At 57.8% G+C, this 19327-nt stretch overlaps 2 protein-coding genes across 6 annotated transcripts in view; both read right to left on the bottom strand.

Moving 5' to 3' along the window:
- IL17B (interleukin 17B) overlaps window positions 1-19327 on the bottom strand; it is a 40387-nt gene that overhangs the window by 14304 nt on the left and 6756 nt on the right. The window contains exon 1 of one of the 3 annotated variants that reach the window (XM_051793629.1): window positions 12954-16350. The exons of 1 other annotated variant lie outside the window; for it this stretch is intronic. In XM_051793629.1, coding sequence (XP_051649589.1) covers window positions 12954-13014 — 61 coding nt within the window. In that variant the 5' untranslated portion in view covers window positions 13015-16350. Of the gene's footprint in view, window positions 1-12953; window positions 16351-19327 lie in introns of those variants that run through there. One more of the 3 variants, XM_051793628.1, reaches the window with a different exon arrangement.
- Window positions 16506-19327, bottom strand: part of CSNK1A1 (casein kinase 1 alpha 1) — a 36453-nt gene continuing 33631 nt past the window's right edge. For all 3 annotated transcript variants that reach the window (XM_051793585.1, XM_051793586.1, XM_051793587.1), the window contains one exon: window positions 16506-16669. In XM_051793585.1, the coding sequence (XP_051649545.1) occupies window positions 16521-16669 (149 nt within the window). In that variant the 3' untranslated portion in view covers window positions 16506-16520. The remainder of the gene's footprint in view (window positions 16670-19327) is intronic.

Here is a 19327-nt window from a genome sequence, read left to right as displayed (position 1 = left end):
CTACTCCCCACCTCCAGTGTCCATGGGCTCTGCCAGAGGCTCTGCTGGCACGGGGCAGCCCGGCTGCACGGGCATTGCAGGGCTACAGTGCCTGTTACATCAATCCCAATGTAACTTTGTGCTCCATCTTTTCCCACATCTCATCTCCTGTGTCATGGGAACTCGAACCATTTAGGGCATTTTATTTTAGTGTCTTTAACTGCTCAGCTGGGTGGGCAGAAGGCAGGGCTGGGAAAGCTGGGGCCTGTGGGGGACATGAATTACAAACTGGGCTCCTCTCATGTCCAGGCAATGCTGCACACACACCCCCACTCCCCCTCTCCCTTGCTGGAGCAGAGATAAGATGATAGAATTGGGATAAGCAGCCAAAGTTCTGGCAGCTTAATGAGCTCCAGCCACACCATGGCTGTGCCTCTGCCAGAGGAGAGGGAGTCTGGCTGCTCCCCGCCCGCTCCAGCTCCAGGTTCTTTGCTGGCCTGTGAGCTCCTGCATGCTCTCCATGCCTAGCGTCCCCTCAGCCAGCTCCATCTGGGAGCCATGCAAGAGTGAGGTGAGGAGCACACTCAGGAGCAAGGAGGATGCTGGAGCAGCCATCCCACACTGCTTGGGAACAGTGTCCACAGGGAGCTCTCCCTGCAGCGCTCTGGGTTCCCACCAGCCCTTTCCAGCGAGGGCTGGAGGCTTGTGACGTGCTGGCCTGTCCCCGCTGGGACTTCACCCCTGCACCACTTCCTCCAGACCGGGAATGTGACGTGTAAACAAAGCAGGAGGGCTGGTGCCGGCACCCGCTCCCACGCTCCGTGTGCCCCGGGGCCGGCACCAGGCTCCAGCCCTCACCAGCAGGGCTCCCCACACCCCCAAAACACCTTCCAGCACGGGAGGGGTGGGGGGCTCAGGGCTGTGCTGCCCTGGTGTGGGAGAGGCAGCTCTGGGAGGAGGAAACCAGCTAAGGATGGGGAGATGGTGCTCTGAGGGCTGGCGGCAGCAGGGAAGAGCTGAGGCCATGAGAAAAGAGGTGACCTGTGTGCCTTAGCTCTTCCTTAGCTTCCATGGCTTCTGCCAACCATCAGTCCCCATTCTGCTGCTCCTGCCCCTTTGGAGGCTCATCATCCAAAAGCCAGGCTCTGTTGCTGGAGGGTTTCAGCCTCTCATCACAGTGCTGGCACCAGTGGCTTTGCAAGAACCAGTGGGTTCTACGTGGCAGCACAGGACTGGGCACAGTGGTGGTCCCACAGAGACAGCAAGGTCAGTCCCCTGCCCTGGGGAGACAAACAGGGAGGTGTCAACAAGGAGGTGACAGAGGGTTGTTTGTCCCTGGGCTCTCTCCATCCATCCATTCCATGCCACCACCCTGTGCCTCAAACGGGGTGTGGAGGATCTCAGCTCTTCAGAGACACCAAATTAGGTGATTTCTCCCTCGCTCCGGCCCCAAGAAGAAGGAGCACAAACCAGATGCGCTCTCTCCTCTGCACCCATCCCCTGCTCTCAGCCCCCCAAACCTGCTTCTTTGTTCTTGGCATTATAATTTATCCCAGCAAAACCCAGAGAGAAAGAGCAGCATCCCCCTGGGCCCCCTTGGCTCTCCCCCAGCATGGGAGATGGGGGCCGCTCGGTCTCCAAATCTGCCTTTTTGACCATAAAAGGGCAGGCACGCAGCCCCGGCAGGAGGATGGGAAAGGGAAGGCAGAGCTATTTATAGCTGAGCATCAGGACCTCAGCCTGAACTCGGGGTTAATCAGCCTGTGACCAGATTAGGATCTCCCCTGGCCCCTCCATTTTCTCATAAACCTTTGATTTAATACCAGTGCTGGCAAGGGAGGGAGGGAGGGAGGAAGGGAGAGAGGAGGCACCTCTCCTCCACAGAGGCCACCATGGTCTGTGGGGGACGGGATGGAGATGCTGGGAGAGCTGGAAGGCCACAGTGCCCATTGGAAAGAGCATTGGAGCTGTTCTGCCACCAGCTTGTGCTGCAAAGTGCCAGGGAGCAGCATCCCTGTGTGATCGCTGCCTGCAAGGGACCCAACAGGCAGCAGGAGCTGCCCTGGGGTCAGTTCCTTAAATTTCTCCTTAAGTCAAATCCTTCCAGCAACGGCATGTTCCCCTACATCATTCCAGGCCTCCTCACCCTGGAAGGGGCACCCAAGGGGGTCCTAGGGCAGGATTTACGTTGCCTGGTGCTACCTCAGCCAACCGGAGGTGGCATCAGGGCTCTTTGGGAATCTGATGACCAGAGATGGGTCAAAGCTCATCTGGGGCAGGGATGGAGTTCTGATGGCTGGTGGAGATCACGATTTTGGGTGCTGAGAGGAGGGAAAAGGGGCTGAGCATCACCCAGTGCCTTCTTCCAGCCAGCGAGCCGGGAGCAGAGCCCTCCTGGCTGGGGGCTCCTGAGTCCCTCAAAAGGCCCAGTCTGGCCTTGCAGGGCTGGGGAATTTCGAGGAGGAAACAAATCCCAACTGCTATTAAAAAAGGACATTTCCTGCAGCCACAGCCTGCCTGGAGAGGGGAAAGGGCGCTGTGTTGTAACCGCGGGGAGGGCCGAGCTCTGACTCAGCCCAGTGCTGCCGGGGAGGCAGCTCGTGGCCACGGAGCACTCGCCTGCTCCCATCCTCCCAGCACCCACCGGCAGCGGCAGGGCGGGCACACAGGGACACGGCTCGGCAGAGGCAAAGGCTGGAGGTGAGCAGAGGGCTGGGGCACGGGCAGTGCCAGCTGAGCTGGGCTGACCGAGGAAGGAGCGGGGGGATGGCCTGGGCACGCACACCATGCCTTGGGCACCCTCTGGACAGGCTCGGTCCAGGGATGTGTGGTGGCTGGTGGACCCCCAGCACTGGCAGGACCACGATCCAGCCATTTGTTATTCCGGATTCTTCCGAACCCATGTGGCGTGTTCGCACCCACACGAGCGAGGGGATGAGCAACCTGGGGCTGTAGCTCTCCCCGCAGGCTCTGCTCAGGGGGCATTGGTGTCCCCCAAGGTGGTGGTGCCCAGTGTGAGTGTGGTGACCACGTGGCATGTTTGTGGCAGCTGTCCTTCATTGGGAAATTGGGAGAAAACCACAAGTAGAGACAAGGGGGAAAGCACAGGCCCAGCAGTGATGGCTTTTTTGCCCCACCTGGGGGAGATTGGAGGGGAGATAGGGGTGCCTCTCTGCCCTGAGACCTACTCTCAGGCAGGGGTGGGTGAGCTACGGCAGATGTTTTGCCTCCAACCCAGCGGGATGTGCAGCCCAGCACATTCCTCCAGCCTCTCTCGGCATTCCTTCCCCCACCGCCACCTCCCCAGGGACAGCAGCTGAGCTCTCCCAGCCCTACACCATGGGGGCTTTGTCCTGTCTTTTCCCACCAGGGCTGGGACAGTGGCAGGGAGAGGACAGGGCCCATCCCCAGGCCCACTGCGGGGCTCCCCACACACCTGGGGACCAGCCACCCACCCCAGGAAAGGAGGACGTGCTCCACGCCCATGGGCTTTGAGCAACAAAGGGAGGACTTTGAGTGTCTGTTGTAGGGTTTGTTGTGTGCACAGAGCTGTTGGCATTGCTCTCCTCAGTACCATGGGGTTGCTGGGCACCCAAAAGTGACCCACAGCAGCTGCCCAGGGTGGGACCCAAAGGCTTGTGGCTCCACACTCAGCTCTGTACTGCCGTGCTGACTGATATCCTCTGTGTCTTACAGGCTCAGCTGTGGGGGTCCCTGAGGACACTGAAGCTGCTGAACACACAAGAGGACTGTACAGCTCCAGAAACATGGCCAGCGGCGAGAGATGGGCAGAGCCAGCATGCCAGCACAGGCATCACCACGGGCCTTTCCCTGGGAAAACCTGCCCAGCCATACAAAGGGGGCTGAATCCCAGGGACTGGCTCCCAGGGTCTGGATCTCAGGGTTGGATCCCAGGGGCTAGTTCCCAGGGGTTGGCTCCCAGGGCCTGGTTCCCAGGCGTTGGATCCCAAGGCTGGCTCCCAGGGGCTGGCTCCCAGGGCACACTGCAGCGCTGCACATTGCTCCTGCTGATAGCACAGCTACCCCTTCCTGAGGGCTTGCACGGGGCTGGGAAGCGGCTCTGCAAAGGCACAGGGTGTCAGGAAGGTCCCTGCAGCACCTCCCCTGGTTCTGGGTCCCTGTGGCTGTTCTCACACTTGGCCGGGGCTCAGGGCTGGCCTGGCTGTGGCTGGTACAGAGACAACCCCGTGCTGGACAAGGCTGCTTCCAACCCTCGTTCCTGAGCAATGGATGCCACAAGCGTGGGGCTTCACGGGGCTCTTTCCCCCAAAGGACAAGAGGCATCAGACGGGAGAGCCCATCCCATTGCACGGGGTGGTTTGTGCCCCGGGTCCCAGCCGGGTGCACCCGGCAGGGGGGCCGGTCCGGATGCAGGGGCTCACGGCAGAGAGGCACCATCTGCTTCTCATCAGGCCGCTGGGAGCGCCGCGGCTGCCGGGGCCGCGGCTGTGATAGATGGTCTGTTTATCACGTTCCGGCTCTGCTCAGGATGTTAGTGTTCGCCTGCAAAGGACGTTTCTGGGCTCAGCTGCTCCCTCCAGCCTCCCTCGCCTCCTGCTTCCCCCCGGATCCTCGCCCTTGAGGCCAGATGATGGGCTGAAGCCTGTCCAGACCCGGGGGTGAAGGTTCAGGGTGTTTCCATCCCACAGCACCTGGTCCTTGCCCAGGGAAAGGGGTGGGCTCAGCTCTGCCACCCTGGGAACGGCTGAGGCCTGAGCCTGGGAGGCTGAGGTGCTGGCCAGCTGCAGGCTCTCCTGGGGACAGGGACAAGGACAAGGGTGGGGAGGGACAGCAGGAGTTACCACACGCTCCTCATCCTCCAAGGTGGAGAAGGGGCAGAGGGCAGGGATGAATGTGCTACGCGATACCCAAAGTCCTGTTCTCCCCTCCATGGGGGGACTCCCATCACCCTCACCCTCTTGCTCTCTGCACTGGCCCCATGTCCCTATCCCTGTCTGTTCCTGCACAGCTGGGGCCAGGCTGAGCTACCAAGCCCAAGTCTGTCCTGCCATCATGTTGAGATTGGGCACAGAACGGGCACTCAGCTCTGGAGGCAGGGACACCCAGCCGGGCAGGCAGACACACAGCCTTGCTGCGTCCCGACCTACGGACACACGTCGGCCGCAGCGAGGGTGACCACGGACACCTCCATGTCTCCCAGCCCAAGGTGCAGTGCTGCATCTCTGGTCAATTGGGAGTCTGAGATGAAGCACTGTAGCTCGGGAAGGGAGGAACTGCGCACCCTGGGGACCACCGGGACCCCCCACCCAGCGGGACAAGTGACACAAGGAGAGCTGAGCCCTGGCTACAGAAAGGGCTCATCCCAAAGCTCCAGTTCCCTGCAGAAAGCAAGGAGGGAGAGGAGGGTGAGGAGGTTTCTCCTCACAGCAGAGGAACCCCTGTGTCTGCTTGGGACTGGGCACAGTGGGAAGGGTCACACAGAAATGTGGGGGCACAGCAGGGATGTGGCAGAGGTTTCTCCCCGTCAGCCACATGCGGAGCCTGGACAGCGATGAGGATGCACAGGGCTGGCAAGGAGTCTGGGTTGCCGTGTCCTCAGGGTCCAGTTTTCCCAGGAATCCCTTAGGTGCTACGTTGGGGATTCCTGGAAATACTGTTCTTGGGGCCACGGCTCGGCAGCCCATCCCATGGGGAGCCACAGCCTGCAGAAGAGCCAGCAATGGAGGTACAGGGCCACCACAGGGGGGGCTGGGAGGGGGATTCTCTGGGTATCCCAAACATGGGGAGGTGGGTAACCCAGCCCCCCACACCGAGGGGTGATGGATGTCCCCGTTGGTCATCCTGCAGGAGGATGTGGCCCAGCCACACACACCCCTCCTGCCCTGCCCAGGCCACCCCAGGTCAATAAAGGTCTCAAATCCTGAGTGACTCTGTCCCAGCTGGTCCTTTGGGGCTTGGAAAAGGGTGGGAGGCAAAGGGCTGGTGCCAGCACAGTTTGGGGCAGAAAAGAGGGACAAGAGCCACCTGCAGAGCACAGCCTTGGGGACTGCTCTCTCCCTCTGTGCTGTCCATCAGCACATCCCTGCCATTCCCACCCCTGCTGAGCTCCTACAAAAGGAACTGATGTGTTGCCTGTTGGGCAATGACAGTAACCCAGACAGCAGCTGCCAGGGCTGGGGTATCTCCCTGCAGCCCCCAGGCACCCTGCACTGATCATGCCCTGCCAGCACCGGGCCCCACTGCCTGCACCAGGCCATGCCTGCATCGGGCCCTGCCTGCACAGGGCTGGGTGTGGGCAGGCACAGGCCAGAGAAGGAAGGAGAAGACAGGTGCAGCAGGCATGTACAGGCAGCAGGCAGACCCAGGTTCAGAGAAGCACAGGCAGCAGGCAGGCACAGGCAGATACAGGCAGCAGACGGCACAGGCAGATACAGGCAGCAGGCCGCTCAGGCGACCGGCAGGTGGCGCTGCTGCCCAGATGGGAGCAGGCAGGCCCATCCCTGCCCATCCCTGCCCTGCCCGTCCCTGCCTATCCCTGGGCCAGCCTTGGTCCTCCTGCCACCCCCATCCGCCTCGAGGTGGGCAGACACCCACCCCAGAGACAGGACCCCGGGGACAGCCCTGGGATGCCGACACAACCCCCACCATGCCGCCGGCCTGGCACACCCCGCAGCCCTGTTCCCACCCAGCCTGTTCCCGGCTCCAGCGGGGCCAACTGCCTCCACACCCGTCCCGCTGACTCAGCGGGCGCAGGCGGCACCCAGCCCGCCCCGGGGGATGCTGACGCAGGTGGGACACGATGCCCGCGCTGCCCGTGCCCAGCACCTCCCCACGGGCACCATTCCATCCATTCCCACATCCCACGGCTGCGGCGCTCACTGCCTGTTCTGCCGGGACCCAGAAACCGGCAGCTCCTTTGGGAAGATAGAATGGGCACCCCAGTGGGGTTTAGGAGAACCCACCCAAGACGCCACCCCAAACCCAGCCAAGAGAGGGGCAGGGATGGGGAAAGTCCTTTCCACCCCACATGAGAAGGAAAAGTGGAATTCACAAAAGCGCTCTGGAAATGGCAAGGCAAAATCCACACCCCGCTCCTCCCCCTGACAGCTCTGTCGGTTTGCCATGGCTCCAACCGCTCTGTTTCAACCCCTTCCAAGCAGTTTGTTTTGATTTTGGTTGTTGGGGGGTTACACGACATGCCGGTGCAGGAGGGAAAGCCATGTCTCTCACACACACCCAAATTAAAAAAATACGGCACTTAGTTCAGGAAATGCCAGCTCAGAGAGCTTTGATTGTTTCCTTCTTTCTTTTCCCCCCTTTATTTTCAGCCAGAAAATTTGTCAAGGGTGACCCTGTCCCTGAGAGAGATTTAGGCTTGGACAATATTAGCAATTTCTGGCCAAAAAAGTCCCTTTAATCAAAGAATTCCTGACCTGCCCCCAGCTTGCCTGTGAATCAGCTGCCCCAGACGCTGCAGGGACACACCAGTCTCCTCCCAGGCACCAAAGTAGGGCTGGGGCTTAGCTCCCCACCTCTACCAGCTTCCAGCTGGGTGGTTTCAGCCCCACTCCTTGCTATCTGCTGGGTGCATCCCCAGCTCCAAGCACAGGGGTTATGCACAGCTCCAGCAGCTCTGGGCATAAAGCCTGGAGTGCTGACCCAGATACCTGATAGGGAAACTGAGGCACACATCTCCTGCCTGTCCTTTGCCTCCAGAACAACCTAGCCAGGGCTCTGGTGGGGGTGAGGATGGCAGGGCAGTGTGGGATGGGAGAGCAAAGCCTCATCCCTCTCCATGGTTCAGCTGGGGTTGGCAGAGTCCAAAGCTGAGCTAGGGTGGGCACAGCAAGGGGAGCCCCACTGCCCTGGGAAAGATGCCACCCCGGCACCCGTCACAGGCACCACATGCTCCCTGCCTCAGTTTCCCCAGTGGTGAGACGACGTTGGCACAGGTCCCTGGGGAGGGCTCAGACACTCAGCACAGCTCAGCTCAGCCTCCCCAGCTGGCCCGGGACCAGCCACCCCGTGCCGCGGGCCTGCTGTGCCGGGAAGGGTGTTGTCCTGACTCAGCCGGCAAAACCTGCACCACCTGGGAGCAGCAGCACCCCCTGGCACAGCCCCTGCCTGAACACGGAGGAGGGAGCAGGGAAACGGCAGCAATGGCAGAGCAGGGCTGCTTTCCCCGCTCTTGCAGGCAGATGTGCTCATTCTTCCCCTTTTCCTGGCAGGATGAGCCCCTCATGTTCCCTGCTCTCTGCAAAGCACCAAAGACAGGAGGCCAAGCAGCCACATTCCCTTTTTTGGGAAGATTTTCCCCTTCCACCCCTCCAAGAGTCCTGCATAGTCTTTGCAAAAACTCAGCAGCCATAAATCCTCCTCTACTCACAGGGACTGCCTGCTTGTGCTTCCCTGCCTGCACTCCATCTCCTCCCAGATCTGTGTGGTGTTCCACATCCCTCCAAAAAAACTATTGGGGGTCTCTTACTGCCTAATTAAAGAGAGCACCGTGCTGGCAGCCAAACCCCAGCATCCACAGCCTTCCCTGTGCCAGGAAGGGAGCTTTGTCACTGTGGGTGCCCAGGGTGGAGGTGGGCAGGATGGTCCTGAGTGTCCCCCCTGAGCTGGGGCAGGACAGAGGAGGGTTACCCTCACTCCCAGAGGCACCAGGGCAATGTTTGCCAAAACAAATGGATTGGGGAAGGGGGAAATCCTCCCCCAGGCCCATGGTGGCTGTGCTCCCCCCGTGAGCCACCAGCCCACAGCCCAGTGAGTACCTCAGTGCTTCGTCAACGGCTGCAGCAATCGGCTTAAAACTAATCCCTGTGTCCTGCGCTGGCCTCGGCACAGGGCCCCGGGGGGGCCAGCAATGTCCCCCTGCCAGGGCCTGCAGGGAAACACAGGCATTTTAAGTAAGGGGGTGGTAGGTGCTGGTGTGCCAGCCCTTGGATGACCACTGGCATCCACATGCCTGGAACCCATCAGCTCACACTGGTACCCACAGCAGGGCACTCCATGCCCCTTCTCCAAGCTCCAAGGCATGGGTGAAATGTGCCTGGGTGCCAGCTGGAGTATCCAGCACACTCAGCATCGTGGCCCTCACAGCACTGTGCTTCAGTGCAGGGCTCCAAGGTGGTTTGGAGTGCCCCAGCTTGTCCCCTGCCAAGGGCTGGGGAAAGGCTCCTAGATTAGGGCTTTTTGCACACGCAGGTTTTCCAAGGGCTCTGCAGGGCTGGGAGCAGAGTGAGGGCATGCACACACACATGCACACAGCAGAGCAGCAGCCGAGCCCACCTGCATCCCCAGGGCCTTCCTGTGCATCCCTGCTGCTGCCTGCTACCCACGGCCCTCCCAGGGGCCCTCTGCAGTGCATCGCCCTGCCCCACACCTATCACTGGCTCCAGAGACCAGTCCCCCAGCTCCCTGAGCTATAATGGAAACGTGGGGATCTGGGCTTGGGCTGCTCCATCCTAGCAGGATTGTGTTGTTCAGACCCTGGGGGTCTTCCAGCACCCCAGGGCCCCCAGGACAGGAGCTGCCCCACAAACCCAGCCCTGCAGAGCTGAGCTGCTCTGGCTGCCGCAGTGGTATGGGATTAGCGAGTGCGTGGGAAGGTGGAGGGGGAGAGGGAGGAGACAGACACGGCCCCCCCCAGGAGCCCTGGAGTCACAGAGAGGGGGGGAAGTGTGGCAGTGGCTGCTAGCCCCTGCACAGGGCTGGGGATGTGGGTGGCTGTGCCTGCCACGGGGCTCATCCTTCCCAGCACCCAGGAGCTCCCAGCCTGGGCTCGCAGCCACCCACCCTGCTGAGTCAGCTCCCGGGAAGGTCGTGTCCCAGCCAGTGCTTGCCAGGCCTGCCCGGCGCGCCCCATCCCTGCGGTGCCAAACCCGCTGGGGCAGGAACTCGGTAGCCTTGTCCTGGCTGAGCAAAGCATGGGCAGGGCACTGCCAGCACCCGCCCTGCCAGCCGGGGCAGCACGAAGGGTCTCGGTGGGAGCCCCCCACAGCACAGCCCCGTGTACCCAGCCCATCCCCGGGGAGGGAGGCACAGCCCTGCACGCTCATCCCACACCAAAAGCCCCTCCATCAGCAGCTCTCGGCTCTCCCTGCGTGGTGAGCAGCTCCAAACCTGCTGGGCCTGGCCCAGCACCCCGGCAGGCCGGCTCGCCTGGCCCCACTCCCTCCTGGCAGCCCAGGAAAGCTGAACGCACCCAGCGAGGGATGAGGCAGCGCCAGCCCATCACCAACAGGGCAGTTTCCCACGTGTTTCCCTCCTCCCCGCATCCCCTTGGGGCCTGGAACCAGGACTGCCTTTGATCCTCCTCTGGCTGGCCCTGCCCTGAGAGCAGAGACCGCACACAGCTCTGCACAGGCTCAGCCCCAGAGGGCAGCCGTCAGCCCTGCTCCCCTCGTCGCCATCCCCCAGGGGTTGTCACGAACCAATATGGATTCAAGGCACACCCCCACCTCAGCACCACGGGCCTGGCTCCAGCTTTATCCCTCCTCCTCCTCTGGGGAAGCAGCCCAAGTGCTTGCACTGGGTCCCCAAACTGTGTTAACCCCTACCCCAGGTCTGGGGATCAGCTCCTGTGCAGCTTGAGGCTGGTGTTCTGCCACCCCAGACCATCCAGAGCAGGGTAATGACATGCCCAAGGTGGTGGGACCCTGTCCATGCCTTGTCCTGCTCCAGCAGACCCCTCCCTGGGCAGCAAAAAGTCCCATAGATACAAGATGGCTGTGACTGTGCTCCCAGCTGGACTTTGGTCCATGGAGCAGGGAAGGAGAGGCTGCAGTTGGCTCCCTCGATCCACACTTGTTTGCATGGAAACAAGCAAGGAAAGCTAAACACACACAGATAAAGAGCTGGGAGTCAGAGCCTGCACAGGGCAGGAGCTGCTGGGATGGGCCCTGTGAGATCCCCTTACAGCTGGGGCACCCCTGGGGTCTGCACAGCCCAGTAATGGCACGTTCTGAGGGTGGGGATGGCAAAGTTCACAATGCTCCCTGTTGCCAGCACTGAGTCTTTGCTGGGGTCTGCACCCCCGCTGCCACCTCCCCCAGCACCTGGTCAGGCACAAGTAGCCCTGAGCTGAGCAGTTCTCAGGGGCAGGAACACACACAGCACTTGCCTCCCCTCCACCATGGAGGATACAACCCCATCCTGCCAGACCAGGACTGCTCCCTTCCTCCCAACAGCCACAACCCAGACTTTTACTGTCCTCTTCCTGCAAACAAGCCAGGGTTGGGCTTTCACAGGGCCTTTGAGAGAGAGTCAGCCCCAACCTGCCCTGCCCAGCTTCGCACACCAGCGACCAAAGTCCTGCAGCTGCTGAATCCAGCCAGAGCTGCAGCAGCCAGCGGGGATTGCACCACTCAGCTTTGCCCCAGGTCTGGCAGCTCCCAAAGTGGGTCTGTCCGGCTTTGGAGAACTAGGAGTAACAGAGCAACTTTGTACTTGCCCTCAATTAATGAGTGACCTATATAGAAGAAAATCTGGGCTAAGTGGGATGAAGGAGCTGGAACTGGCTGCTTGGGGGTAGCAATGCACAAACCAGGCTGAGCCCAGCAGCTCCAGAGTTCAGAGCTTTTTAGGAACTGCCCTGAAAGTTTTTATTGCTGGGGGAAGAGAAGCCCAGTCTGGAAAGAACCTCACACTGCACATTGTTTCCTGAGCCCACGGGCCAGGGGACATTCTCTGCCACCAGCCAGGGCTCAACCAGCCTCAGGCCCCCAAAAGCAGGTGAAGGGACCAGGAAAGAGGTGCGGGGTGGGCACAAGGGAAGGGGCAGCAATGGTCAGGGAGCTCCCAGCCCCTCTCCTGCCAGGGCCACGATGATCTTCTGAGCTGGAAGGCGGGAGCAGTGCAAGAGGGGACCTTTCCCAGGGGGTGAAGAGCCAAAGACACGTTTGCCTTACGAAATCCTGCTGACAGCAGGAGCAGTGGTTCAGCTCCATGGCAGCTTTGAAAAGAAGGCGCTGGTCCTACCCAGCGAGCATGTTAAAAGGAGAAGTGCTTATCTGACAGGACGTGCAAGTCAGAGGCGTATCTCTCCTCCCAGGGAGCACTGCCTCCCGGAGCTGGCAGCCTCCTCTCCTGCTCCAGAGCCTGGGAAAGCCAGCTGTCCCGGACCAACCCCAGCAGGAGCTGACACTGCACCTGGAGGCCTCTCTGCAGGAAGGAGACGGGGTGGCAGCTCACACGTTTTAAGCCAAAGCACTTCCCACACTGAGCTGAGCTGCACTCAGCTTTCCATCAGCAACACCTCCATACTCCAGCTATCAGGCACAGCCAGACTAGACGCTACTGATTTATCACGCTCCTCCTGATGGGAGCTGGAGGAAGGAGTAGCTTATTCTCTCCCCCTCTGAAAGAAAAGTTTCTTTTTTCTGGAGCTGAACAGTGGGGGCCCAGAAAGTGGGTAGATGGGTTTGAGAGGGCAGCCAGGCTGAGCTGTGTTATTGAGCAATAACTTCCAATACTCCATTTAAAACTGACATGCACAGCACCACAGGCACTTGCCTACACCCCAAACAGCAGCCACAGGTTAGTCAGGCAGGCACACAGCTGACCCTGAGAGGATACAAGCCCTGACCTGGTCCTGCCATGTTCTGCCCATGCTGCCACCCACTTCCTTCAGGGGCTCTTGCAGTGGAGCTGTTAAGTCACTTCAGCAGCTGTAGCCTGGCACAGCTGCCCCTCCAGATCCACCTCTGCACTCAAAGTGCTGCAGAAAACCTTTTTCTTGGGGGCAAAAAAAGATATGGCAGGTTCCTCAGCAACTGTACCTCTAGGGGTGCAGCTCCATGGGCTGTCACAGCCCTGGCAGCCAGGCACAAGGATGACCTCAAGGCTTCAGCTGCTTTGTGTTCACCTAAGATCATCCATGGGGGTTTTAGCAGAACCAGACCTTTTCCCAGAGGCTGCTGGCACAGAGCTGCAGGTCCAAGGACGGCAGGGTAAGCCCTGCCAGGGATATCCCCAGCTTTCCCACTTACCTGAGCATGCTGGCAGGCAGGCTGGGAGCAGAAAGAGCTGCCACACCAGGTCCAGTGCCATCTCCACAGCAGCTGCCCACACAGAGCCAGGGTGCTCCCTGCTAGTCCCCTGCTTCAGGGTGAGGACCCACCCAGGGCAGAAGGGAGTAAGATGCAGCTGGGACCAAGCTCTGGGCTGGACCAACACTTTTGAACCCCCTCTAGAGCAGACATGCAGGTGTCCAGACCAGGGCAACACCTTCAAGTTGCCAGCAGTCAGCTCCAGGGCAGCTGGAGAGCTGTGGGAACAGGCAGGGAGCTGGGTCAGCCTTTAGCTCCCAGGATGTTGGCAGAATGGCTGAGGTCACAATTTCAGCCCCAGCTCTCAATTACCACAGCAAAAATAAAAGCAGCCATAGATCCATAGAGGAGGCTGCCCTGCCCTTCCAGAAATGGGATTTGGGCATAAACACTTCTTTCCTGGAAAGTGTATCCTGGTATATGGGATTCCTTCCCATCCCACAAAGCTCCCCTTGCAACACTGATCCGGGAGTACCTCACATTCCTGCAGGAACTCGGCTCAGCCATGTTAACAAACATCAGCAGCTGGCAAGCTATTTAGAGCAGCAGGATTGCTCCAAGCACCACTTCCCTCTCCCATTACCTGCCAGCAGCACAGCCTGCCAGCACTGGGGGTGATGATCCCACTGCAGCCCCACACACACCAGATCCACACAGGCTCACCATCACTCCCCATGCAAGCCTGGGAAGTGGCCTGGGAAGAGCTGAATGGGCAACAGGCTTGTTTGTGTCCTGCTTGCTCCAGTATCTTGTATTTAAACCTCTCCCTAGAGGTTACAGGGAAGCTGCTGGAACTGAGTGTTTGACAGCCACCACGGGGATGCTGCAGCTCTGGGACCCTCTGGCCATCCTCAGGGAGCCTCAGCACACAGCTGCTCCAGCAGCAGAGCTCCTTTGGGCAGCCAAAACGAAGGCTGGGATCAGAAACAAGCCACCTTCCACAGCCACAGCCCCCTGGGCTGGGGAAGGACTCCTGCAGAGGGTCACCAGCATGTCCCACACACCGGGCTGGGGCAAGGCAGGCCGAGGCTGTTCTCACCTGACTGGGGCTCACTGTGCCCAGGCACTGGGCCATCTGCCCTTCAAGGAGGGTCCCTCAGTGCCACCCCAGCTGCCAGGCTCCCCTGGCACAGCTGTGCCTGGTTCCAGGCAGGGGGTGAAGGGCACCCAGCCCCCTCAGAACTGCCTCTGCTGTGTTTACCAGTCACTCAGCAACCGAGGAGAGGAAAGCGGCACCGGCTCCGCTTTCATGGCCTGCCCAGCTGCTGAACCCTCGGGGAACAGCAAGGCAGGGGAGGCGGTGGGAGGAGAGCAGGAGGGGGGCACCAGGCTTTCCCTCACCAGTGGACAGGGGCTTCCCAAAGAGGGACACAAACCAGAATGCTCCAGGAAAGAAGAGGCAGATGCCTGCACAATCGTGGCACAGGGACAGAGGTTGTGCTGGATCAACTGCTTCCTCCCCCTCCTCCCCACCCAAGAAGGGCCATAAATACATTTAAACACACCCTGTGCTGCGTGTCCCATTGACGCCCAGGTGTTCCCTGTCACACATGATGAACTCCCTCCTTGGAAAAGCCAGCCCAGGAAAGAGCTGCCTGGCCACAACTGAGCCAGTCTGTCCAGTGCCATGATTGCACCTCTCCACGGCCACCAACAGCATCCTGCCGGCACAAGAGCTGGAATTTTGGAAGACACAGAACAGGAGTGGGAACAGCAGGCTGACAAACCCTGAGAGCCTTTCACTAGGAAAGGCTGAGTGCAGTCAGATCAGACCCGAGCTGTTTGCATGTTGGGAAGCAAAAACAAGCCACTTCCAATCAGCATCAAGTTCCCAAGCCTGCATTTCATCTCCTGGGAACTCACTGGCAGAGCCTGCTGGTTGCTGGCACGCGATCCAGCCCCATGCCCAGCTCACACCCACCTTGCTGCCCGCGGCCAGGACCCCCCGCCAGCAGCACAGGGAGGGTCAGGAGGCACAATGTTAAAAGCTGACAGTGAGAGGGAGAAAAGTCACTGAGCATCAGAGACTTACGGCCATAATCAGTTTATGGGATTTGTTAACAGCTCCAGGCAAAGCAGGCGGGAACGCGCTCCGACCGCGTCAGCCCAGCCCCGGCACTGCAGCACCTTCCCACGCCAGGGGTGCGGCACAGACAGGGGTTATCGACCAGGCTCCCCAGGCACAAACAGCACAGCACGGGCCCATCTGGTAAAAGCCATCAGTGAACACTTCCTGGGCAGCCCAAAGGAAGAATGGCCACAGCTGGATTCCTTACCTTTCCTTCCCAAAGAAGGGGGTCTTGGGAAGGCAGGCCGGCACCTCCAGAGCATGAGTCAGCAGGGATTTCTGGCCATACCTGCTCTTCCAACAGTGCTGTGCAGCAGGACCTACCTGAGGTTTGACTGGCACAATGGGAGTGCCAGCCCCAAAAGGAACTTTAACACACACACTCCACTGCGCCCACACTCCCGGTGCTGTTCACAGCCTTTGTCCCCTCAGGTGACCCTGACCCAGTGGCACCTGCTGCAAACAGCCCTGGCCCAACACCAGCCAGCGAGGAGGAGGAGGATCCCAGAGCTCAGCACAAGTCAGGGCTGTGCCGGGGGGAAGCCATCAGTGCACAAGAACAAATCTATCTGCTGCCTAAGTGATTTTTCTCAGCTCAGAGGACTTGCACCAGTTTCTAGGCTTACCTCTCTGCTCTCCTCCCCCACCCTCTGACTGTAGCTGGCAAGGCAGGAAAACCATTCCTGCTTCTCTCTGCCCGACCAGGGCAAAGCCCTGCCTGCAGCTCCACCAGATGAGGATCTGGCAGACATCAGCAGAGGTGACATAGCCTGGTCCAGCTGCTGAACACCAGAGCCAGCTGCAATCCCCAGGCTGTTCCCAGGGTCAGCCCACTGTGTGCACTTGGAGACAGTGGATTTGTGAAGCATCCTTGCAGAAATGGGCTCAGGGATCTTTAATTCCCCCATGGTGGTAAGAAGCACTTACCAGTTGGTACATAAACCTGTGAGAAGGAAGTGCAGCAGCTCAGGGGAGCCAGACACATCAAGGTAAGCTCTGCCCAGGAGCCCAGTCTTAAGCCCTGGGGATTCCCAGTTAAACACATGATGGAAAAGTCCCACCACACTGCTTTGGCATTGGTGTGTGCCACAGCTACATACGAAGGACTCAGCTGAGGTACAAGGAAGGGAAAGGGAGGATTTGCTCATCTGGTGGATGATGACGTCCCACAAAGCACAGCTGAGTCATCCAAGTACCACTGCCCCACCTTTGCTGGGGACCAGGTTATGCTGAGCCAGGCACTTGCCCTGGGCACTCACAGGGCTGTAAAGGGGAAGGCACGGATTTATCATGCACACAGGAGCTTTGACTGCAACAAGGAAAGCTCAAAAGCCAGTCTACCCTGTATGACAGCATGTACATTTCTTCAAGGTCTTCCAACCTTCTCAAATTGCTTTTATTCAAAAAAAGTTCAGAAAGTCTGCCACCTGCAAAATAGCTCAAGGCTGACTCTTTATTTCAAGGGTGACCAGGGAGCAGCACAAGGAGCTAAGAGTCCTGTGGCTGTTGGAAGATGACCACTGAGTTCTATAGCTTGACCTGCACCTCGGAAACAGCTTTTCTGCCAGCCATGCCCACCAATGGACTCCTAAACTCAGAGGGGGAAAGAAATAAGTTAAATAAGTTAATCAGCTATGTTTACAAAAAACAACCCACATTATCAACAGGAACAAAAGGCTCCTGGGTAGGGAAGACACAACAGTGAGGACTGACTGTGCTCAGGTACATTCAGCAGCAGTCCTTGGTATCAAAATGCCAAGCTGTTCTCTGAGAAAGGAGCTACATCACACCTTCACAGTTATTTATGGACAGAAATGCTTAGAAACCCAATCCCTTGAGTCCGGTGCAGGAATACTCCCTGGCTTCTTCCCCTTTCTAGCTACCAAAATTCAGCATTATCACATAATGTAAAAAGTCAAGTTAGCATCTTAAATTAGTCAATTTTACACCTTTGGTACTAAGCTTTGCAAAGCAGTTGAGCCCACTGTGGTTCATTTAAAACCAGGGACACAGCCCCGGGTCTGTTCTGAAAGGCTTCATTAACGCAGCTGGGAAGGACGAAGGACCTGTGTCCCAGCACAACCTTCCATCTCAATTCTTCACAGACAGACCCGGCACCACCCTCCCCCCCTTCCTGTTTAGCCCTGGCTAACAAGGATTACATTAAGAGCCATTTCCACATTAGAACACACCACGGACACAGTCCTTCCACTCAGGCTCTATTAGGAGGGTGGGCACTTCCTCTGTGTCATCTTTCCAGAGGCATTAGTGCTCGGAGCAGACAGCTCTTCCTCCCAGCCCACTTTTCCTTTTTGTCTGGAGCCTGCCCTGCTCACAAACGTGTATTATGACATCAAGCTGATATGAAATCATGATGATTTCACTGCAATTAAGTCAGGAGCAGATGGGGCTGACGGAGCTGGCTAAGCAACAAATCTTCTAAATTGGAGAACTCTGTCAAGAGAAATTAAAGCCTTATGCAAAAAGCCAACTCGGGATCACAGAAAAAATCCAGATGGAAAGGACTGCAGGGAGCCAACCAGCCCAAGCTCCTGCTCCTACGACTGAAGCAACTCCACCTCTGCCACAGTCCATTGCAGGAAAATCACAGCACAAAGCACCAAGTTCCCAACAAGTAACACATGAAAAAGCCAACAGACAGAAGAGGCATAACACTGTAAGAGCAGAGCAAGGCAACAGTTAAGCTTGAAAAATAACACCCAGACAGACAGAATTCCATAGAAATTAGCCAACCCCCCCCCCAAACTTAGGGTGGCACACGCTGGACAGACTTGAGACCTATCAGAAACATATCTAGTGTTTTCAACAGCCAGGGTGTGAGTTTGTCACTTGTTACCAACACCACACAGAACAGCAGGCAAGGCACAGAGTCTCATTACTAATAACTGAGACCCAGAGTAACCTGTTCTTTTCAGAGCCTTTGTGGGAGAAGAGAAAAAGGCTCTCAATTGCTTCTAATAAGGAATGGCTTAAATAGGTTAAAAATAATGAACCAGTATGCTGCACATGGGCACTCCGTGCTCCTAATTAAGCAATCCTTTAAAAGGTGGCCTTAGGAAGCCTCTCAGAGTTGGTATAAGGAGGTTAATAAATTGCTTTGAAACCCTGTACGCAGCTTAGTGAGATGACTCAGAACCTGTTGTCACAGCCTAATGTCATTACCCGAATTCTGGCACTTTCCAGGGAGCACGAGGACGCAGTTCTTTGCTTTACAGCCTCTGTTCCAACAATAATTCCTTGTAAAGGGCCTGTGACTGCTTGAAGAAGTTTTTCACTTTGCAGGTAAACCTCCCGACACCAAAAACCTTTGCAGAGTTGCGACTAGGAGTCAAGATCCACATAGTTTTTAATGCTTTCAGGTTGAAGTCTTTGTGACAAACCAGAGAACACACAGCAAATGGGTGTCTGGTACCACAGCGTCTTGTTCAGGAAGGCGGGCATCTCATTCACCACTCACAATGTCTGGCACAGCCTGTTGCTGCAAAACACAACAGCTGACACTAAGCCCACACTTCTGTGCAGAAGTAAACTCTACTAACATCTGAAAGGCAGACTGGACTTCACACTCCTCCCACAGGACTTGCAGCTCCAAGAACTACAAACCAAGGCATTTTGACACCCCAAGTAGACTGAATATTCTCGCTTACAGAGCTCATCAAGGGGAGTTTTGTTTCTAAAACCCTCCTCAGAGTCATGAGCAAATTTAGCGGACAGAGAAAATTATTTATTCTCCTGAAACCAAGTGATTTTCTCCAACTTTTAAGTATCTCATGTCAAAGCAAGAAAAGCAATGCCAAAACAATTCCAAGCAGCCACTCTGCTGCCAAGAAGGCATTTCATTGAAGCTTCTTCCCCTCCTGCCAAGGCGTGTTGTCAGACACGTTGCCTAGACAGCAGCAATCATGGATAAGGACATCGCAGAGTACTCCAGATACCAGTTCTTAGAAACATACCAGTTGTTATAGGAGGTATTGCTTGAAAACCATCCTTATTTGGATGGGGCTGTACCCAGCCTAGAAAATCATCCTAGCCAGGGGAACAAGCTACATTTCCTCTTCCACCTTCCAGGTAACACAGAGCCCACTGTGCCTCTGAAGTTTCCAAGTGTGCCGAGATATCTCTGAAGTCCGGCAGACTCTCTGCCTCCCTCTACTCTCAGATTATCTATACAAACGTTTATTAGCACATAATGTTCTCCACCTAAAGTTTCACATCTCGGAGCACC

The sequence above is a fragment of the Manacus candei genome, unplaced genomic scaffold (genome assembly GCF_025592945.1).
Source record: "Manacus candei isolate 608988 ecotype Guabito, Panama unplaced genomic scaffold, ASM2559294v1 h1tg000037l, whole genome shotgun sequence".
Classification (NCBI taxonomy): Eukaryota; Metazoa; Chordata; class Aves; order Passeriformes; family Pipridae; genus Manacus; species Manacus candei.
The sequence above is the reverse complement of the archived record's forward strand: the minus strand, read 5'-3'. Positions and strand labels throughout refer to the sequence as shown.